This window comes from Haemaphysalis longicornis, unplaced genomic scaffold (assembly GCF_048455015.1).
Source record: "Haemaphysalis longicornis isolate Haplotype H1 unplaced genomic scaffold, Haemaphysalis longicornis Haplotype H1 scaffold_7, whole genome shotgun sequence".
Classification (NCBI taxonomy): Eukaryota; Metazoa; Arthropoda; class Arachnida; order Ixodida; family Ixodidae; genus Haemaphysalis; species Haemaphysalis longicornis.
In genome coordinates, this window is record NW_027526422.1 from 42,038,295 (window position 1) to 42,061,507 (window position 23,213).

The 23,213-nt window shown below is 46.2% G+C and overlaps 2 protein-coding genes across 2 annotated transcripts; one reads left to right on the plus strand and one right to left on the minus strand.

Moving 5' to 3' along the window:
- Nucleotides 1–912: 912 nt before the first annotated feature.
- LOC144146267 (uncharacterized) lies at nt 913–10,813 on the minus strand. Its single transcript, XM_077678229.1, has 14 exons — nt 10,185–10,813; nt 9,966–10,105; nt 8,590–8,796; nt 7,825–7,939; nt 7,359–7,431; nt 6,939–7,052; nt 6,250–6,324; nt 5,638–5,707; nt 4,039–4,107; nt 3,822–3,920; nt 3,637–3,702; nt 3,436–3,504; nt 3,025–3,123; nt 913–2,612 (listed from the first exon to the last, which is right to left on the minus strand). Exons 1-14 carry the CDS (start codon nt 10,208–10,210, stop codon nt 913–915), a joined length of 2,922 nt encoding a protein of 973 aa, XP_077534355.1. The 5' UTR covers nt 10,211–10,813.
- Nucleotides 10,814–10,933: 120 nt separating this feature from the next.
- Nucleotides 10,934–22,696, plus strand: LOC144145329 (7SK snRNA methylphosphate capping enzyme-like). Its single transcript, XM_077676899.1, has 5 exons — nt 10,934–11,085; nt 11,318–12,728; nt 17,986–18,204; nt 20,174–20,300; nt 22,106–22,696. Exons 2-5 carry the CDS (start codon nt 11,355–11,357, stop codon nt 22,237–22,239), a joined length of 1,854 nt encoding a protein of 617 aa, XP_077533025.1. The 5' UTR covers nt 10,934–11,085; nt 11,318–11,354; the 3' UTR covers nt 22,240–22,696.
- The last annotated feature ends 517 nt before the right edge of the window (nt 22,697–23,213 follow it).

Consider the following 23,213-nt stretch of genomic DNA (forward strand, 5'->3'; position numbering starts at 1 on the left):
ACTCAAATGCACCTGTTACTTTTAGCGGGTACAAAAGAACGTGCACGTTGGAATGGGGCACACGCAAGAGCTTTGTTGGCTACCGCGTAAACTGCAGCTGCATGGTGACGACTGTGTGTACGGATTTTGGTAGGTGCTAACAGCTTGCCAAGAAGTCTAAACCGACGCATAGCCGTCCACGCTGACCTATTTCATAGCCCAGGCACAACATCGGCACAATGTTTTTTTGGGGCAGAAGCAGTAGTAAAGGCAAAAGAAATACTGAACACCTTTAATTCTAAATAAATGGAACAAGAACACGCATAACTGGTTTGTCAGAAGTGCATAAAATTTCAAACGAATGTCGTGGAACAAAGTGACAAACATGGCAACTCTGAGTGCAGTCCTGTCAAATAAAATTCTGAATAAACTTTCTGGAACAAAGTACAAAACACTGGTACATTGGTACTGGTACTGGTACCATGAACATAGCTTCGTCAGCAAAATAGATAAAATTTGAGTGAACATTTGGCACAAAGCACCACACACTGGTAACTCTGAAAGTCGGTCAAAAATTAAATTTGAAATGAACTGGAGTACCAAACACTTGTAACTCTGACAGTGCAACCTTGTTAGCTTTGTCACAAGTATATTAAATCCTGACTTAACATTTTGGAATAAAGTGCCAAGTAATGGTGAATCTGAGGTTGCAGTTCTCTGTCAATATTTTGAATAAACATTCTGGAACAACGTACCAAACACTACTCTCCTAAAACACAACTCATTTTTGTAAATAAAATTCAGAATGGTCATTCTGAAATATAATGTGCAACACTGGTAACTTTGAGGCTAATGGAGTTCCAGGTGAAACAAAAGCTGGGTGACAATTTTGGAACGGTGCTTAGGGTCCAGCAAAGTGAAACATCAGGGCCGCTACTCTTCGAGGTTGAAGGACTGTGAACTGTCGATGGTTTCCAGACTCTCAAAGTCCGACTCTTGTTCCTGGCTCATCACGTCCAAGCTTTGAGAAATCTGAGACAATGCGTCGTCAAAGGCCAGCTCCTGCGTGTTCGACAGCGAGTCGAAGTCGCTGTCGTCTGACTCTGCCATCTTTGCTGTGCTTGGCCTGGGTTGAGGAGCCCCGATGGCTTCAATGAGCGCAGCGCGAAGTTGTTGCTCTTCGCTTTTGGTGGCCGTGTTCTTCGTGGGAACCCTGAAGGAGGGCTTCCTGAACTTCGGCACCTTGGGTGGAACTATCTTACCAGTTAATGGCTGGCTCAGTGTTGGCAGTGTTTTGGCAATTGGGGCAGGCACGATTTTCGGTGGCAGGACTGCGCGTGGTATGGCAGCTTCTTTCGGGTTCTCCTTGTCCTTGGGAATAGCTGGTTTCTTTGGTTTGCTGCCTTGTGGTTCGGTCGCGCTGCCTTGGTGAGCGCTGTGAGCTTTCTTAGCTCCATCAGCCTCCTTTGCGTTTGCTGACTTGAGAGGCTTGTTCTTGCCTACATCAATCTGTTTCTTCAATGCAGGTGCCTTGACTACTTTTTCTTTAGTCGCCGGGGTCTTCACCAAGGTTGGGCCAGATTCCTTAATCGGGCGGACAGTTTCAAGTTTTGTCGCTGTTTCTGCCTTGGGCTTTTCGATCTCACAGCTAGTTCCTGGCTGTGGAACCATCACGGGCATGGGTGCAGGTTCTGTGTTCTGAGCAATCTTACATGTGCCTTCCAAGGGAACAGCGCCGTCTGGTATCCCATCCGAGTCTATCACATCGCGCGGCAGCATTTGCTGTGTTGCGGCGCCCGTGCTCATGCCTGTTCCAGGCTTACTCAAGAAGCCAAGCTTGGGGCAGCGGCTTCTATCGCTCATATCCACGTCGAGGAAATGGAGGATCGGTTTGAGGTCGATCAGCTCCTGCCCAGATTCCAGAGTGTCAAATGACGGAATGACATCTCCTGGGTCCTGTTCCACGCCGGTTGGCACGCTGTCATGCTTGGGACTGCTACATGGTGGTGTACGCTCAACGTTTTGTTGGGCACAGGCATTTGCCGGATTAGCAGTGCCGGGTGTGGGGCTGTGTAGTTGGTCGACGTCAATTTGTGGCTGCCCACCACTGCCGTCTTCAGAGACGGACGTTGTCTCGGCTTCAGTCTTGGTCTGCTCGCTGTTGCTTTCAGCGGAATCGTCGGTGAAAAGGAGCATCGTGTCAGTGGCTTTGTCATCGGCGCAAGATGGGGCCTGTGACGTCTCGGAAGCAACCTTTTTGGGAGTCGAGGAGGCCTTGTTGTCACTGGGAGATGGAAACAGAGATCTGTCGGAAGCTGTGTGAGCCTTTTCAGAGCGACTTTGTTGTTCTTCTGGCGCCTGCGCTGGCATGTTGTCCACATCGTCTACGGTGTCCTCGAAGCTGTCGGTTCCGCCTAAACCTGATGCGACCATCTCAATTATTTCGTCGACACTGGAATGTGTTGTCATGGCCTGCTGCGCTCTCTTAGCTTCTTCGATTCTCCGCATTGTCAAGATGGCAGATTGGGTGTATTTCCGGCGTGGTTTCGGGTCCTCCTCTGCAGCTTCACTTCCCTTTGCAGGAGACTTCTTGCAAACTTTGGGCTTTGAGTAACTTCGTTTGGTCGTTAGACCTGGAAGAAAATTTCTACATGTCGAGCTTGTTTGTAGCACCATGAAAGAATTTCGCTTACGACAAAAGATGAAAAAGTTAAAGCTAGCTCTTATTGTATAGCTAGTGAAATTATTCGTCTGAATTGTGGCAATCGGATCTGTTTTCACTTCAGCCCCTGTGTGCACAATTTTATCAAGGCTTAGCACGTATAAGGATTTGTACTTAAAACTTGCAGGCAGTGTTTATTTGTTCTGAAAACTGTGGCTTAAGGAAGAGCAAGCATGGCCTTGATTGTTTATTTTCTGGTTGCATATGGTCTAAAAATGCGTGATATGCTGTTGCGTAACATTTAGCTTGTGATAAGTTACGTTCCATTACTGCCTAGATCGCTCACAGGCGGAAGAAAGGGTAATTGGCTTTGCACAACTTACCAAGCTTGGCGCTTGTGCATGGCTTTTTGGCACTCAGTTCAGGTTCATCCCCCTCGGCCTTTTGGTTCTGGCCTGGCTTTGCCCTTGGACGCTTCACTGCTACGAAACGGAGAAACAAGGCAAGAAGAAAATTTTCACATGTTGGAAAAGACTTTGGACGCAACTGAGTAAATGTAAACCTCGTTTATACTGGCTGAATGGCTACACTAATCGGTACGTTACTGCAGCCTACTGTTGCACTGAGTAGTTTTAATTGTCGAGGACTTCTGCAGCATCCTTACGAGACACCATGCTCCCCTCCCAGTTGTACTGTGTACTCTGATCAGAAAGTCTCGAAGCATTTCACTTGCTGCTGAAAATTGCAAAATGCAATACATACGGATTCAAAAATGAAACCGTCCTTGTTTTTACCTTTGGTTGGGTGCTTCTGGCTCGCATCCGCTGCACTTGCTTCTTGCAGTCCTCCACGAGAACTTGTCACTGAAAAATTTAATCGGTAATCGTGACTGAAAAGTCCACTTTTTCTGTCCCTCAATCAGAGTCTCTTTTGTTTCTCGTATTAGGGTGAGAGGGCTATGCATTTGGTAAACGCATGCTAAGTCGGCATTTTACCTTGACACTGCTGTGTAAAGCTTGTTTGTGCTGGGATCCTTTCTGGCTTGTGGCGGGGTCGCTTCGCTGCAAGAATAGCGTGCCCCATACTCTCAACTGTTACCCTTCTTACCTCGCGTGACATCAAGACAACGAAACAGCGTAGGCATCCAACAGGACGGGGACACTGTTTAACGACGTCTTACCCTGACTCTCTTGCCCAGGGCTGGTGCCTGGGGCTGCAGTTTTGCGTTTATGGCCGCTGCTCGCACATGAAAAGCCCGTGTCGGCAGTAAGCTGACTTTCTGCGGGAAAGCGTGTTAACAGGAAGGCCTTAATGCATTTGAACCTCACGCTGTGCACAACGTTTAGATACGGCATAAATAATTGAATGGAGCCGTGTGTTTATCCCTTGTACTGTACCTTTGTTCGCTTGCTGAGAGTTCGTGTCCGCTGCTCTCGCCTTTGGTGGCCTTCCACGCGGACGCTTTTCTGCAAAAGTTTGTTACAAAGCCACGCATAGTGATCTAGGTGGTCACTAATGCTTTTTCTCTTGATAAATAACTGAATGGAGCCATGGGCTTATCCCTTGCACCATACCTTTGTTCGCTTGCTGAGAGTTCGTGCCCGCTGCTCTCGCCTTTGGTGGCCTTCCACGCGGACGCTTTTCTGCAAAAGTTTGTTATAAAGCCATGCATAGTGATCTAGGTGGTTGCTAATGCATTTTCTCTTGAATCGCAACCATTTTGGCAGAGACTACGGTACCTCTCTACTGCACTGGTTCAGTAGCCAATTACAACCATCTTTTTGTTTCTGTGATGGAATTTCGCCCCTGTTGCCCGTGCAAACGTTTCTGCATACTGGGTGTTACGTCACTGATGTTTTAAGAAAAGAAAGGCTTGACTGAAGTGCTCTTACATTTGTGCTCATATCGCACCTATTGTTTAAATGTAAATGTCTACTTTATTATGTTCGGCGGCATGTTCTGAAACAATGTCCACTTGATTTGCATTCCTACGCAGAAATCCGCTGCTTTCAAGCACTTTGGAGCTCCTCCCGTTGACTGCCGAAGATGTTACTGCAAGCACTATTAACAGCCACCTTACCATCCCAAAATACTTGGGAGTGATTGGCCAATAACTGCTTTTTTCTTTCTTATCAAGTCTCCGTAAGTGGCAGTGAGGTGGTGATAGTGCTTAGCAGCTTCATTGCCTCCCATCTTGTGACATACTTTGGGGCATTTGCTTGATCCCTGCACAAGCCACTAAAATTGAATCTTGCGTTGCAGTTTCACCTAGTTGCAGCACCAAGCACAATCTGTTAACAATTAATGGCTTCATGACTTCCTGCAAATGGGCTCTCCTTGGGTTAGATGAGCATTGACAGCAGATTTGGCTTTTTTGTAAATAATACGTCTTCGACCACTAATGATGATAATTGGGCCAAAAGTGGCCTGCAGCCAGCAGAGGAATAATTACAATGCATTTATTTCAACTCGTTCTGGTTTCAGTCGTCGGCAGAAATGATGGATGTTCTGAGCCAAGTTGGAAAGTATTGCATTTGGTGTCAGTACTCATTTAACACAGCTAAGCCTAGGCACAAACTCAGAGAGCAGCCACATCTTATGTCCTATAATCTCAGGGGTTGAACTGTTCTTCTCTGAATGTTGCAAAGAACTCTCAGCAAAGGGTAACCAAAAATCCTGAATTCCATCTTCATGTCTGTGTGAAGAGGTGGCTGTGCCAATGCAAGCTCAAGCAGGCATCAACGTGTTCTGAGCTTCCGCCACAAAAGATAACTTTTTATACTTTTTTTTCCTTTTATTGCTGGTATACAAACCAGGACAGCATACACTGCAAACTCAACAAATGAAAACTCAACAAAACAGTTCAAATTCTAACAAAGGCTTGAACAATAGGGAACAGACTACTACGAATGCAACTTCTTAGCAGCAGTTCTTAAAAGCAGCAGTTCGGAATCCCCAGATTGCAGGAACTTAAAAGAGGTCAGCCATGGTGGTACCTTTGGGGATCTGAGAACAGTTCAGCTTGCCGTGGTAGCAGTTCACAAAGCAGTACTTCTTGATACGTGCCTGCAGAAAGTGGGTCATGGGGGTCAGTTAGTATTACAAGGCTTATGATGATGATGATGAGTTTCCCCTTTGTAGCGGGGTGATGACATGTCATCTTACCAAAAAGGACTAATATACCTATGTCTTATACTCTTGGTTTAATACTAGCGCTGCTTAGGGCAGGCACAAAAAGCTTATTACGCACAAAATTATTAGGCTTGCACCTGGTTACTCAATACTCGATACTCGATGGTTTCACCATGGCTTTGCGTAATTGGGCACCACCTTGCTACGAAAGATTTGAGTATTGTTTCTGAAAAAACTACTCCCGAAACAGCTGTGATATGGATTTGTTCGCTGTGATTGCGTTTTAGCCTTTTGTGGCTTCTTCATATAGTACGTAGTCAGTGGTGCCGTCAATTTTACAGTTATTCACCCGAGTGGAAACAAACAACTGTTCGGTTTGATAGACGCATCTTTTAAATGCAGATGTTAAGCTGGACAAAGGAGTGCAGGGAAGCTAGTACTTGCAAACACGGCACGCCTAGATCACGAGTTCTTACCGCGACAGGCAGCTTGACTGCCTCATGTGCAGTTTCCACCGCTGCATTGAACATCCTCTTGTAGAGGCCAGGAACCTATGAAAGAGAACCCAAACTCAGCCTGTACAGTCGAGTAAGCTGAGGCTTCAAGTGTCCCTTTTCTTTCGTCTCTTGCAAGAGAGTCAGCCTTTCAATGACAGGAGTAAACGATTACTTGTGTAATGATGCTGATGACAAAAGCTGAGGTAGAAAAATGTGAACTCGTGCTGTTCTTACAATTCAGGTGTTAACTATTGTGTGAGAAACTTTTGGCAGTCACACCCTGCCCTGCAGTGTCCAGGTGTTTTTAGCACTTGCATGCGGATAGATAACAGTCGATCATGTGAAGGGCTTCGAAAGTTGTCGTACTCTAAGTGCGTGAGCCAGAACTGTAGAGGGATTGATCAAGCAGCACTTGCACTGTGAAATTCCAGGACGTGCCTCTCCTAAACAATTAAGGCTCTGGACACCTAAAAGCATTCTGGGGGTCTGGCACTATATGTTTCAATAACAAAATGCTAGGCCCGTCTCGGGGCCTTTCAGCTGGTCCAAAAGGGCATTTCTTTCTGTGCTTTCGTTACATGAAAGGGAGAGCATTGCACACCTGACAGTTTTCTGTGCACTGTGGCATAAACGAGAGCTGCTGGGCTAGGCAAGGTTAAGTTGCTTGCCTTGTTTTTGGGGCCGGTGTTGACGTCAACGGATCGCAGGAAAGGCTTGCAGTGACTGTCTCGCACCCAAGCACGTGTCACCTTCTTGTCCAGGAAAGTCACGTGGTAGTGAGTCTGCAGTGCATTGGGAGAAGGAGAGGAGAAAGAGGTTGGTGCTCAGAGACAAGGGGCTTCTGGGGACCTTGTTGATTGCGCCCTTGTTGGAGAATTAGGGAATGGTGCAACCACCCACCACTCTGTTTAATGTGAAACCTTGAGCTTATGTAGAAATTTTTTATTTCATACATCTTGCATAGTTCGCTTAGTGGTAGCTTCTCTAGGAATGCGTGAAATAACACCTGGGTCAGTACTAAATTCCAGAACTGCACCGTTTTAGTGCGTTCGTCAAATTTTAATGTCATAACCAGGCCAGGCACTTACGGGAAGGCCACCAGGTTGTGTCTGCCATTGGTAGGTGCCGGTGTTGGGATCATCGTCAATCATAGCAGGCCACCTGGTAACAGGAACAAGAATATTTCAATAAAAGTGGAGTTGACCGGTGTACACTGGCTTCAACCATAGCTACAGTAAGTGCAGACGATGCTGCTTCATGCGGATAGTAGAACCAAGTGTCGTCAACTTGGGTGTCTGCACAAAAATGTGAGGCGGAGACAGAAGGGATGGCTTTCTTGAAATTTGAGTCTTGGGTTGAAACAGTGAACACTGAAGTAATAGCATGAAAGCTGAATGCGTATTCCCCCTTGGAAACTCAGCTCTAAGATGGACGGCCCATTTGTTCTTCACCTAGTTGTTCAATGTTCCCTCCACCGTTTAGCCTTTACTCTCTCGATGAATAGTCCTGTGGGCATGCACCCACGACCATCATCATAAGAGGCACATTACTCACCACGGGTACGTGTCCACTTTGGCCCAGACAATGGAACCGACAAAGTACTTCACTTCCTCCAGCTCATCAAGTGGGATGTCCTCCTCAGCAGCTTCGCAGCTGTTGTGGTCTGGATCTGGAAATAAATATCACCGGACCAATTGTGCACCCACAATCCCTATTTCTCACAAAACAAACATTCTCTCACAACAAGCACCACATTTAGGTACTAGTGCACGTGACTCGTAGTGTTTACATTCATCTACATTTCATTCTCTACATCTCTTACATGGTGCGTAATTGTCATTACTCTTCCAATTTTTTTCTTTCAGCATCTTGTATGTGCCAACCAGGGCTGATACAGTCGAGCTCGAAGAGGCACATGCAGAAGAAATGTATTTCACTCATGATCACCATTTTTATTTGGGAAAAGTATGGGTCAACATTTCGGCACAGCCGTGTGTTCTGCGAACAGAGTTGTGAATGTCTGTGTTGTGACCAGGGATGGGTTTAGCACAGTGACGCTACTGAAAGGAACAAAAAGGCAGGTGCCCAGAGGGTCCCGACTTCAATTCATCATTTGTGAAGGCCCAAGTTGCAATTTAGTTAATGAATAAACGGTGACCAGTCCTTCAGATATTGATTTCAATTCCATCTCCCATTGTTAATCACTTGAGACAGAGGATGAGAAAGAATGGACAGCATCTCCTTTCTCATCTTTGTCTCAAGCCGGCCTTTTTCACAATATTTGGCCGACTAGCCCAGCATTCTTTGGAAGACCCGTACCTTGGTTCATGGAGCAGTACCACTTTTCAGGCAGTTCGGTTGGGTCGATGATATCGGCGAGGTACCGCCACTTGCCACAGCTCGGGTGGTCACACTGCACCCAGGTGCCTTCGTTCGTGTTGACCCGGGCTTCAAGCAGCTCATACACATCCTGGCTGAGCCCAGAAGCCTGGCTGGAAAATTCACTTGTTCCCATAGCCTGGTCGGCTGCAATGGCAGGAAGGCGTGCAGACCACTCAATGCTCTGCTGCGAGTCGTCATTTTTTGGCTAACTTGCTCAAAAAATTAGCCAGTCAACAATGCCCTTCAATCGACTGGACTGTTGGAGGCTTCTGAGTTCTGAACTTTTTCCTATTATGCTTGGCTTGAACAACAGATGCGTTTTTACAGGCTGCAGAACATTGAAGTCCTGGTGGGAGGGAGTTATTTGTCGATTAATTTTAATGGTGCATTAAAATTTAGAAACTGTTTGTTAAGGATGAATGCATTTTTTGTATAAGCAGCACTCTGGGTATGTGCATATAAAGCTGTGGGAAGGACTTTGTATGGGGTATATTTACCAAGATTGGGAAACTCAAAGTTCGCACACGTTTCGGATTATTTTCTCTACATGGATATTTATTGTGGCGGCTTGCTCATGCACTTACATTTTAAAATCTGCACACTTGCCTTACCATGAGATCACCAATTCCTATTCTCCCTTTCTCCTTGTTTTTTTTTTTTTTATTTATCACAATGGATTTCACAACTACCCCTGTGATTGCACTTTCTATTACCCTTACATAGGAAAATGGCACACAAAAATATTCTTACCCCATAGCTCCCTTTTTATTTCTACTCGCAGAACGCTTTAATCTATTTTTGTACCGATGCAACTCTGCAGATAATTTATAGCGTTCGTCAATTTCAGACCGGATATGTCTCATCTTTCATGGGCCTACTTTCCAATCCCAAGAAAAAATGTAGCTGGTCCCAGCTGGTTTATGGTTAAATTTCCAGCTCGAACTAGATGGTTCAGCTGGGAATCTAACCATGAACCAGCTGGGGCCACACTTTCTCTTGTGGTTAGATTAAGCAAGAATCCACTAGCTAATTTGTGTTTTTTTAATAAATTAAATCTGGTTCAGCTTCATATCAAGCACCCTCCGCCACAAGGAGTTTCCCTTTTTTGTGCCGCGTAGTGACAATTACTAAGACCCAATAAAATTATGGCTTCTTGTCCATGAAGACAGACCGTGCAGAAGATATCCTAATGAGTTCCATTGAAACAAGAATAAATATATGCGTCGTAATAAATGTAACTGTAAAATGTTTACCGCATTGCGAACGTCCTATTGTGGTAAATTTAGTGCGGTTATTATATTTTTTCTGTTCACCGTCATTGTAGGAAAGCCTTTTCGGCTTGAGATCGCGCTTTGCAGGTGCGCGAGCGTTAATCTTCTTCGGGGCTCCTGGAACTGATGAGAAGCTTTCAGAATCTCGTTCTGGTGTAATCTGTCCGATGTCGCCGTCGATCCTGTAAATGAGAAAAACAGGAGAATATAGTTTGACTCAAATAAAGGTGCAGCTAGGGTGAGCTGCACCGAGCTGGTTACCTCGGGTCCTCTCCCAGGGCGAGCATCTCCAGGCGACGCGTTTTAACCGTATCTCACGCAACAAATGTGTTCAGAAACGAGAATGGAGGACAGCCGTTCTAGTTCTTGCAGGAATGCTTACGAGTGAACTTGTTTTGAGATAACCAAGACGTAAGACCTCTCGGAGATGGGCGATGCACGACCGGCACGAACTGAGGTCTGACGGTCTTTGGCGGGCGAAGTTTTCTGATCGTCTGCTTGGGCATACAAAGCAGTGCTAATTTATTCGAAGCAGGCTGGTACTCTAGAATAACATTAAAATAGTAATAGAAGCTTCAGAATAGGTTTTTTTGCTAACTTTAATGCATATAAATCATGTTGGTGCATACCATTTGGGCGCGGACGCAGTGCGCGTATCGTCTGCTATGAATTTAGCGCACAACGAACCGTATCGTTTTACATGCGGCTAACTCACCGCAGAACCAGGCAATTTATGTCTAGTAAGATAGTTTTTACTCATAGCTGTAGGTCACTTAAGTACATTCCGCGAGTTTTTCATCTTTTTTCGCGTGAAATGCAGAAGTTTCTGTTTCCTTTCGCGCGCGCAAGGAAGCGGAAGTTGCCTTCAGTAAGAAAAAATTAATCCCTATATTTTAGCAAATTGAGTAGCGCTGGCTCTGCTATTGGAACTTATTCTTCAAAATATTGACTGCGCTAGCGATAAGTAGACTTTTTAAAAATTGGGCCAACGACAGAAGGCGCACCCAGCGGCCGTTCTCGCGATGGTAAATCGGAGAGTGAGCTGCCATTTGCAGTTATGCAGGAGCAGCTGAAGTTGTTACTAGGCGTCCACTTCAGGGACCACATAAGACTTTATTTGACTTGGTGCTGACCCGTTGCCGCTAAGGCGAAGCTTTTTCAGGTAAAAATTTCGTGCCATAGCCATCTTTGGCTCTCTGCATGCATCAGAAGCACGTCGCGTTCGCCCAGTTCAGTCGCTTGGTATCCGCGCTGTAGGCGCCTCGTAGCAAGATGGCGTCTGTGTGTACTCTCGCTCTAAGTGCGTCTCACGTGTAAACAACACCACGTGGGGCAAGGCGCGACAGCTCGACGTTGCGACAACGTAATTTGATTTTTGTCTCTCCCATCGATAGGCACATCACATCGCGGCCCGAGAAGAAAAATACCACGATGGAGACAGCAGTGGCAGTTCCTGGCATTCATGTGGACATGTCGAAAAGAGGGGCGACGGGCGTCTTCCAGCGGACGACTTGTCGGTCGGCGAGCGTCGATCGTCCCAAGACCCTCAAGCCCGCGAACAGCGCCGATTCCCGCGCTGTCGTCAAAAAGCTCGTTGGGAGTGAGGAATTGGCTAGCAACCAGAACAAGCCCCCGGCACCGATAGGAAAACCACCGTACGGGAAGCGTCGTCAGTCCTTCGGCGCTCTGTCGGACTACAAGCACCCGTTCAAGCGGCGACGCCGCGATCTCTTCACTCCGCCGACCAAGTTTCTCCTGGGCGGAAACATCAACGACCCGTTGAACCTGGCGAGCTTCGCGGACGACGAGGTGAACAAGCAGGCCAACGCCGTGACGCCAAAGTCGTCCCCCGTGCCTACTCCGCGGCACAGGACTCAGGTGGAGGTGCTCATTCCGCCGAACATCAACGACCCGCTGAACCTAAACACAGGTGAAGACATCGAGTTCAAGCTCGTCTCGCCGGGAGCACGGAAGCGGAAGCGCCGGTACAAGCGCAAGTCGAGGAGTGAAGATGATCCCGCTGCCGACGGAAGTACCGCCGCAGCTACAGACACCGCAGCTCCGTCGGCATCTGCAACCGCTGGAGAAGGGAACGTCGAGGGTCCTTCTCCCGCTGTCGACGCTGAACCGCCTGCAACCCCTGTGCCGGCAGTTGTCAGTACGCCCTCGCGTAAGGCGTCCGCCAACACAGCTGCTGCACCCGCCGCGTCCTCGTCCGTTTCTGCTCCGTCGACGTCTGCCGCCAACGAGCCACCTCCTTCGGCGGCCGTCGTGGACAAGATCGTCTCCCCCGTCGTGCCTCAGGGTTCTCCGGCAAAGTTCTCGCGGCGCAAGTTTTCGGCCGAGTCGCGGCGCAACAACAGCGGTGGCGGCGGCGGGCCGCGCACGGGATCCTCCTCGAAGCAGGTGCACTTCCGCGAGAAGGACGCGCACTTCCAGTACGGCAACTACAACCGCTACTACGGCTACCGCAACGGCGGAGGCCAGGAGGACCCGCGGCTGAAGCTGATGCAGCCGGAGTGGTTCCGCGGCAAGGACGTGCTCGACATCGGCTGCAACGTGGGCCACCTGACGCTGTCGCTGGCGCGCGACTTCCAGCCGCGCAAAGTCATCGGCCTCGACATCGACGGCGGCCTGATCCGGGCGGCACGACGCAACGTGCGCCACTACCTGACGGCGGCCCTCGCCGGGGAGATGCGCTTCCCGGTGTCTATGGCTATCTGCCACGGACCCATCGCGGCGGCAGCGCTGCCCGGCCGCGGAGCCGAGTCCGTGGCCTTCCCCAACAACGTCTTCTTCGTTGAGGTGAGCGCGTTGTATGGTAGCGGGCTTTCCCAACGCTGTAGCCTTTCGCAGGGCCCGAGCGCATCTTCGAAAAATAATGGCCTGGCCGTTTTGAAAGCCCTCACCTTTATTGTTGTTATTATTATTATTATTATTTCAGGAATTTGCTTTATTTCCTTATAAGAGTGCGTAGTGTACACAAAACATTTACGTTTTGACAAAACAATGGCGTCAGCGTTTGTTTGTTGAGCTGGCAGACCTGGTAAAAGACAAAACCGACTGGCCCTATTAGCCAGTCAATTTCACATTGCTGCATCATTACGGAAGCTTTCGGGTTAAAGATAAAAGTGACAGACCGAAGGACTTTTATTTAACCACTACAAACGCCTGATCGGTCTGTACAACACACTTGCACCAGGGGAATACAAATATGAACAACAGAGCGCACAGCCTGTGTCGAGTGGTTTCATCCGACTTCCACCTCAAAAAGCTGCGTGCATGCTTGCATGCTTCCTGACGCGTTTGACGGTACCACCTTCCGTTAGATCGGGTGTCTGCTCAAAGAAGTCTAGCGGCATGTTTATTGGGTTGCGCATTTCAACAGAGCTGTGGAGCCCAGCAAGAAGCAAGTTGTGGAGCTAACCTGTTCAGACATCGTGCCCATTGTTGTCTTGCTGGTGCGCGTGCACTGAAAAAGTGGAGGGCTGATTCAAACGCAGTGATTTATGACTGGCAGTTGTTTTTTTTTTCTCCTTAAAATACGAACAAAAATTGAAAAAGAGAATACTCCCTGTGCTGTACATGATGAGCCTCGAAACATGCTTGCAAAAAAGAATACTCCCTGCGCTGTACGCGATGAGCCTTGAGATATGCTTCCCGCTTGGCTTGCACAGCTGCGTTAAAAAGAGATACTAAATAAATGTGTAGTTTCACGCTGTTGAGCTGGTGTCCAGTTCGAGTAGGCTACATTCTTTGGTGCCCCGAGAGAGAGAGAGAGAGAGCAGTGTGGAGCTTTAGATCTGGCAGCCAGCAGGTGCAGCATGTGCCGAAGGCTTTGCCTTCCAGTGTTCGGTTATCTTCGTATTTGCCCTGTACATTTAGTTTGCAGACGGTGTTACAGTAAGCTTATATCGCACTGCAGCTTATACGCTGGAACCATTTTCATACTGAATCTGAAAGGGCAGGTGACATGCGCTGGTCCACCTGACATCCCATTTGAACGCCACCTCCATCTGCAGCGTATCCAGTTATTGGCATACCGTAGTGATTCCAACTCCCTTAACCGCAGCTCCATTTACCATGCAGCTTAAATTTATTTTCTGACCGCTTACTTCGGTGCCTCGGCCTTTTGACCCATTTATCCCCCTTGTTTTTTTTTTTTTCCACCTTACTTTGGCATTTGCCTTTTTGGTGTCATTTCTGCAAACTGCTCAGCGTGACGCCGAAACGCGGAAGGTATTGTTCTTGTTTAGAAAGCCGAGTCACTGACCAAAGTATAAACTGTCAAAGACTGATGTTGCACAAATGTATGGCATGCCAGGTGCCCCTTTCCTCCCCATAAGGCATAATTAACGGTAACTTTGTGAAGCATCTCCTCATTTTGGGCATCTGTCGTTAGGTGTGTGTAGGGCATTATGCTGCTGATCACGAAAATGGCGGTTCATTACCAAGGCTTCTTTTTTTTTCTTTTTAATGGAGACAAAAACAAGCACTTGTGCAGTTCCTTTGAGTTCAGCTTAAAAGGAGTCTACCCTACTGAGGCTTCTAGCCGCAATTTGGCTACCCTTGCTTTGGCGTGTTGAGAGCAGCTTTCTACAAGTAAGCATGTGCACCAAGAGGCGAGTCCACACATGTTCAGGGTTTTTTATTACCAGCGTTCAGCCACCGCAAACTGCTCTTCGAGTTAAGCAAGGCTATAATGCATGAAATGTCACCTCATTTTACATCTCTCGGTATCGGTGCACGCTTGAAAAGCTGGGAGGCCTCGAGGACTGGAGTTGTTCCTTTGTGCTGCATATCTTAACACGTTTGTTGCATTGCCATGCCTAAACTGGGCGGGAAAAAAAGTCCGACTCATCAGCAAAACCGTGCTTTAATTTAAAGGAAGCCATGAGCCTAGCCTTGCTGTGCCGTATAACCACTTCTTCTGCAGCCATCATTTCTTTAGTGACACAGCTTCTAGTGGTGTGTGTGTGTGTGCCTTTTAAACTATTCTCAGACACTTTGAGGCATTGCGGCACTTTTCACTCTGTATGTCCTTGACATTTTGATGAATTGATGTGCAAGCCTTTCTTCTTTTATTATTAAGGCAAGGGCGGTCTTGTTTTTCTCTCTTGTCTAGGGCCCTTGTTTAATGACTCACATTTGAGCTAGCCAGTTACCGTTAGCTGTAAAGTGAAAAACGCACATATGTAAAGTGAAAAACGCACATAGAGGGCAGTTTTGTTGTCACCCAGAAAGCCTTGACATGCCAAGAAGGATGACAGCTTGTTGCAGATTCCTTACAAACCAAAACTATCGTTATCACCTCTTTCATATCATTTTAGCCCCAGAAAGTATCATTTTAACAATAGCTGGTATAGCTTTTTTTTTTCTTTTTAATCTGTGCTATGTATTGCAGATTGAGCAGCTTTCTGCACCAGCACTCCGAGCATGCTTGTATAGGCGTGTCTGGTGTTTAACGTATGCGCCCGAGAGCAGGCTGTTGGCTTCCTGCCAGCCAGGTTCCTTGTTGTGAGACTTCTTATCTCTTGAGGCGTGCAGCGGGGCTGGAGGTTGGTGCACTGACGCTTCCTCTATTGTAACCACCACTCGTGCCTTTTCCTTTCTTCTTCTCATATATTCTCTGTAGGTTCTTTCTCACTACCCAAAACCCTGCCTGCCCCAAGCATGCATGAACAGCATCTTTCTCTCTCTCTCTCTCTCTCTCTCTCTCTCTCTCTCTCTATATATATATATATATATATATATATATATATATATATATATATATATATATATATATATATATATATATATATATATATATATATATATATATATATATATTTATGGTATAAGTGAAGAGTCTGATACATAGCGAGAACAATAACAAAGGAGGTTTACTCATGTAGCAGCAATGGGACTTGCCTTCATGAGAGTACAGTTACATGATTTTGCTGCAAAGTCGTGTAACTGTACTCTGATGAAGGCAAGTCCCATTGCCATTACGTGAGTAAACCTTCTCTGTTATTGTCGCTGTGTATCCGACTCTTTACTTATACTATTTCTGTGTGCTTTGGCTTTGTAAGTTTTCTCTTTATATATATATATATATATATATATATATATATATATATATATATATATATATATATATATATATATAGCGAATCAGAATAGGAATTGAGGGTCTCGTTGAATTAAAACCGAAATAAGAGTTGGCAGTCAAGAAAACTTCGGAAAGCAGAGGGTAGAATGTGGTAGGTCCTAGAAACAGATAAAGAATTTGGAAAGACAGAAAGAACGTGGAGAAAAATTGCCAATATATTTCCTCCTCCCCCCCCCCTAAAGCATGGGTTTTGCTGTGGCCCTTGCGCTGTCTTAATATATTGTGTTTTATTACTTGTCTTTTGCTTGGCTTGTCTTTTGCCTATATCTGGAATGTGACGTTACACTTGCAGTGTAGGAATGCGCAATGCACAAAGGGAGGTTGACTAGCAGGGCCCTTGTGTGTTGTCCTCTGTTCGCTTATTGCCGTTCCTGCGCTACGGCTGTCTTACCAGTGAGCCCAGTCTTCAACATCTGGAGCTTGACGTGTGAGATATTGTCTGGAGGTTTTCGCAAACAAGCGTTGGGGCAAGCCCCAACGGTAGGGAGGTAAACTGCCGATAGCTGCATTTGTTGTGTGTCATTTTGTGCGTGCGTGGGTGCATGTATTCACTGTGCGGCATTCAGGACAGGTGTTGGGCGTAAACAACGGTGCAGTAATTTACTCTGGCCAGACACTGTCCTACCTGTCAATGCTCAGCGCTACCAAAACAGCTGCTCTTGACTTTTCTGAGGAGCGGTTTGTACCTCGTAAAGTAAAAAGCACGGCTGTGTTTGTCTTCCTTCATCTTTCTTCTCACTTTGTTAGAAGTTCCCTCGAGTGGGCTGAGGTACGTTATAATGTGCATTGTCACCACTTCATGGTGTTAGGTAGGTCTTTTCGAGGGGGGCATGCAAAAAACTGCCTGCACTTTTGGTAGTCACAGTGCAGTTATTAATGCAGTGGCTGAGTTTTGTGTGGTTGGTCGCAAATATATACTAAGATAGGGGACCTGCAGTAGCTTATTTTGAAGAAATGACCCTAAAGTTATGAAATCTGGGTCTTGTAAACAACATAGGGCTTGACTAGGAGATAGGTCAGCTGTCTACTTGAATTGTACGTGTCGAGGTTACTCCCATACAGCACACATGCAAAACAAGCTGTAATTTGGCTTGAGCCTTGGCAACGTTTGAAAAATGAAATGAGTCATGGCCGTTGTGTGGTCCGATTGAGCATTTGTGGCACTCCAGTTGCAGCAGTGAAGCATTGTGAGCTGTGCAGTGCAAAAAAAAAAATTCCTTTAACCGAAGCACTTGTCAAACTATATTGTTGTGAAGCAGTTCATCGTAAAAATCTTGCGGCTGGTTAGTGCAGGCCTAGCATATAGGGGCAGCGCAACCAGACAAAGCTAAAAATAAATATGTAGCAGTGATGTTGGGTGATGTTCGGAAGCATTGAAAGCAGGGAAAATCAGTGGACGGTTGATTTTGGGCGAAGGAAATAACAGAACTGGGGCCAAATCTGTTAGCATGTAAGCTATTGCTAGAGCAGTTTGTAGTTATCTGGTGCCTTGGCTTGCTTTTCATGGGGAAATCAACTGTTTCTGGGCATCAATCAATCTTAAACTGTTCTTGCGACATCTTGCATATGTATAGATTTGTGAATGTTGAATCTGAACTTTTCTGCACCCTTCTCCACACACGCACATGCTTTTGTTTTTCTTTTTGCATTGATTGTCCTATGACACCTTTCGCCTGTGTGTGAACGTAACTTAGACACACGTAACTTTGGCAGTGTTGCAAAGGGGGCAACACGATTCTTCGTACCACCTAATCCGTTCATGTCCGTATCCTAACTTTGTCCGCTCTATCACTGACGTACCAAGATCAAGGTTTGTGTGGATGTAGCACCTAGCTGCTACTAGATTGCGACGTGGCTGGTGCTGCCATGGGCAGATGTTCAATGTCCTGTCGTCCCCCGGAAATGCAGGGCAACTACGTGATGGAGAGCGAGGCGCAGCTGGAAGGCCAGCAGGAGGAGTTCGACATGATCCTCTGCCTGAGCCTGACCAAGTGGGTGCACCTGAACTGGGGCGACGACGGGGTGCGGCTCCTTTTCAAGCGCATGTTCCGACAGCTGCGGCCGGGGGGACGCATGCTGCTCGAGGCACAGCCTTTCCACTCGTATGCCAAGAAGAAGAAGCTCACCGTGAGTAGCGCCGCTTCACTCGAGGGAGCTACAACTTATGGTCGCGGTAACGGTTTTCAAAACAAAGTTGCGCTGGGGCATGGGCGGGCTAAAAGGTAGCAGTGCTCCCGTTTTTTCTCGTGTTGAAGGGCCCGCATATTCGTGTTGACACTGTTGTAAAACACTCATTTCTGGTGGCCAACACAGAGTTGCTTGTGTTGGCGTTGGCTTGTTCTCTCGAAAACGAAGGTTACTAGTATGTCGAGTCACTGTTAGATTGGTCGTCTTGAGCGATAAATTTCGCAAAGAAGTGCCGCAGCTCGCGACTCCAGCTCTTCCCTTTGCGATGATGGTGTGGACTTTTAATAAGCTGCTCCTTGTGAATGCGCTTGCCAGAGCAAAACATAAAGGGGCACTGAAGTGAGCTGCCAACATTGTGTAAATAGTTCGTCAGCACGAGGTCTTGTAATGTGTGGGCAATCTTCTCAATTTTTTCAGCATTCAAAAGCACCATTCCCCTCCCAGAACCTTGTCATTGTGGTGGTGTCAACCACGCACTAGCATGTCTGCAGAGCAAGATTTAGGTAAATGCGATTGCATTTAATTTGCCTAAACTGCATAGACAGTGTCCACTTTGAGGATAAAGAAGGAAAAAATATAAATTTTTAACGCTGGGGTAGTGTGGTGCCTGCCATTGGCACATAGCGTTTTTTTAGGGGGTCTAAGAAAACATCTTTTTGTGCTAAATATATTGGTTAGGCAGATATTGCAGGGTCATAAAACGCAGAATATTCAGTGCCCTTTCCAACACCAGTTTTAACGATCTTTTCATAAATAGTGGTTGCGAAAAAAATTATCAATTTCACAATTTTTCTCTAGATGCCAAAGAAAATGGCGTCTAGAAAATAGCGAGCCTGTTAGAGACTTTGTCAGAATAGGCAGTTCTACTAAGAAGCGACACTAGACCTCAGGCAATACCCTCGTACGAAACGAAACTGGCCGGTGAACAGCTGGTGGTGTTCATGGCTGATTGGAACCGCTCTCCTTGTCTGAACCGATGTCCGACAACATGGTGTTATATGAACTTCGCATCGCAAAAGCAAAACTGAAACTGCTGTAAATTGGCTGAAAAGACCAAGCAAGTCTACTTGTTAGGCATGCGGGGACCCTCAGAAGCAAGCTTTGCCATAACAAAACTACCCTTTCTCCAAACTAAAGCTCATTAATGAATAGCTAGTGTTATTTTCAGGTAATTATCACCTCTCAACGCTGCCGGATTACAAAGCTGACACCATAATTTGGTATTTGACTTGCTGGGAAACTTTTGATTAAGAAAATCTGATGGTAATGCGGTGTAACCCCGGGTGACATGCCTTTTTAGCGATTGCAGCAGCCACGCCCCCTTGCGCAAAAATACACGCACCTCAGCTCGCAAAAAATGCCATCAAAGATCTCAATGTCGCTAGAGTGGGAAAATTTAAACTGATTCTAAAAGTGGAATGCTTAGACAAACCACTGAAGTGCAGTAGGTGCACAACAAACTACTAAAACGTGTCGAAATCGGCAATATAAAGCATCGATAACCAGTGATCGATTTGAATAGGCGTGGTAAAGAAAGAGTTAACTGGCAGTTGACCTTGTAGTGTAGTACTGACCATCAGCATTTTGTGATGTCCTAAGGGTGCTGGGAATAACTGCAAGCGTCAGGTTATGAAGCACCGACCTGACCTTGCTGGTGTCAGTTTGGGTTGGCTTGATCTTGTTTCCCATCTTTTTGCTCTGCAGGCTTGTGTTGTGCTAGTAAATTCAGTTTTGATCTTAGATCTTTGCTCTAGCAACTTTCTCCATACGGCGTATGTCTGTTTTTTTTTATAGAAGATGGGCCGAGCTTTTTAGTGTTGTGTTGATTGCGCACAAAACTCGAGCCCAAAAGAACTTTTAATTAGCTTTACTGTAGTGTGATGAGCCTTTTCTGTTGTTGCTGCTGCAGGAGACGACGTACAAGCACTACCATGCAATTACCCTACGGCCAGAAAAGTTCAACGAGTACCTGCTTTCACCCGAGGTTGGGTTTGCCAAGTGCGAGCTTGTTGCGACACCTTCTCACGCTTCCAAAGGTGGGTGGGTGGTGTGCGGTGTTGTTGCATTGCTTGGGGAATAGAGCCGCTAGCAAGATAACATGTGCTGTGGGTGACCCTAGGATTTGTGCACATTTGAATACGAAGCAACACCTTCAGCAGTGACGATTCCAGCGATTGAAATCAAATTTGTTGCGGTGTCCACATGCATTGTAAATTGCAAAAGTTGACGAGGGGAACAATCTTATGCGGCACTTCTTCTACTATTCCAAAATTGTAGTATGCGTTTTTTTTTTTTTTTTTTTTACTTGTGCCTACTCACGAACGGAAAATTGATTTGTGAGCTTGTGTTTTATGACAGTGCATAAGATCATCGTCTCTAGGTTCTCTCAATTCAAAATTATTAATGAAATAGTCCTATAGCTGGAAGAAGTTTGCGACAGCTCTACCGAGATGCTGGCACTGCCTTTTCTTTTTCCGTGAGTGAAATTAATTCATTTCATTTCCTCACCATCTCGCATCTCATTGTCTTATTCAAGCAATTGGGTTGGATGATCAGGTCTACATATGAGCAGTAGCCAAGAGCTCTTTGCTCAGTTTTGGTTTTTATGAGAGTGTAGTTTATTAATTGTAAGCCAATGACATCTCACCTGCCCCCTGAAGACGAATGACGGACATGTAGTTTGATTAAGGGGGGACACTGGTCTTGAGGACCGAAAATTTGCCAAAAAAGCAATTTTCTGTATTAATTTTATTTGCAGTCTACAGGTCCCAAAGAATGTACCTGCAAAATATCGTAGCTGTATCATAAGTATTCACAAAGCTGTCGCCCTTTGAAGTCGCCTAAATGACCATTTTTGCCTATGTTTGCAAATTTCGTGCCCCGTTTTCTCAGAACCGATTTTTTTTCCCATGTGGTCAGCTGTCAGGTACAATATCTTGGGATGTACTGGTTCGATTTACATCATTTTTGCTGCATTCAAAAGCTTACGAACTGAACAGTGCAATAAAACCACAAAATTACAAAATTTCTTTTTGCTGGCACAAGATTTTATGCAGTTAGTTTTACAAAAACATTGTAAGTTGATGACCTGACATTTATGAATTTTACAACATTTGCAAAACCATGCTAAAATTACTGCAGTGGTATAGTTGCACTCCCTCGTCCTTCCAGAGTACAAAGGGATAAAAGCTATGTGAGTATTTCATAGGTACATAATGAAAAAATTGCCCGAAACGGAGTGACATAACATGTCGCACAACTCTAAACTTACACCACGTAGATGAAAACTGACTGCATATTTGTGCTCAGGATGTTGAAATACACTCAATGTGTAAATCTGACTCACATAGGTTAACAAATAACAAAAATGTCCTCAAGACCAGGGTCCCCCCTTAATCGATGACCCCATCAAGTCGCGAAGCATTGTGAAGCATATACTGTCATCAGCATGAGTGTGCCTGTGGCATTGTTTTGCTGAAGATAGGCCGTTAAACCTTTTCAAATGAAACGGAGCAGCTTTTCACTTCTGCTTCTTGTCTAGGGTCATTAAACTCCTTCAAGAGAAAGTAATGGCTTTCAGCAGCTGCTTTCTTTCTTGAAGTCTGTTAGGGATGAGCAAAACTAACGACACGGCGGTCGTGTTGAAACGATTGGTTAAGAAGCTGTTCATTGCACCAGGCAAATTTTTAAAGTTTGCTGTTCACATATAACGATACTACAAAACCAGCTGAGCTGTAGCTTGCCTAAAAACGTTGCCCTTAATTATTTGTACGTGTAAATGTTGCCAAGTCGATAGAAAATGCAGCACGCTCACAAGTGTCGTTCTTTTGCCCGTGTGCAGGGTTCCAAAGGCCACTCTATTTATTTACCAAAGCGGGCTCATCGGAAGAAGGTCGGGAGGAACCCGGCCACACCAGCAGTGCAGCAAGTCATGATGCCACCGTGCAAGGAGGTGGCGAAGAGAAACGGGAGTAACCAGCTGTTTGGACGGTTGCCATCCCGGTCTGCCGAGTGATTAGTTCAAAACTCTTTCTTCCCAAAATTCACACACACGCGCACAGGAGAGAAGCGGGGGCCATCTTGCAAGGACGCCCTCTCTCTCGGCCCGGAGCACAGCTTTTTGTTTTTGTTTTGTGGTGGCCGCCTCGACATCGTTTGAGTGTGTTTGCTGCTTCCCGCTCTGGCTTCGAGTCACTTCATCGTCCGCCTACACGAGCACACCGCCACGTTTGCAGCGCCATGGACTGTCATTTGCCGTTGTGTTGTGTTCAGTTGCTGCCTTCCCCCCTGCTCCCATTATCACCGAGGTGGCTGCCTTGTCTTTCTTGTTCAAGAGTGCGGCCGAAGAGCGCCGCGTCGGAGTCTACAAGCCTGGTGCAGATACGGAGGTCATGAAATGAGCTCTTGTACTGATTAAAAATGTCTCCGAGGACTGCGTGGTGTCGTTGTTGCTGGTGCTGCAGTGCGCAAGTGCAAAATGCCTGCAGCATCAAGCTAGTCACTGTGCACCTCACTTGTTCTTCTAGAATGCCTGCCAATACTTCCTCAAAGCACTACAGGGGATAAAGGGATAGATGTGTGTTCAAAGACCCTGTGGCTGCTCTATGCCTGCAGAACTTAGTGGCATGTATCAGCTTGTCAAATTGGGAAAGCAATTGTGCAGAGTACATCCGTGAAGTGATCTGCATGGGAGTGGTCAGTGAAGAAGTGAAATATGCTTAAAAATGTTTTTTCATATTTGTTGGAAAAACGTAATGCCTTGCATGGAAACACACCTTTGGAGTAGATGCAAAATTTGCGTCGCGAGGCTGCCATGTCACAGTACGTAGCAGTCAAGTCAATTCTAATGCAGACTTCGAAACATTTCAGCTAGATTATGAGTACAGATGGTGGAGTGGCAACTCTTTCCACTTTCGTGCATTGTTTCCATGATAACACAATGGTTACTA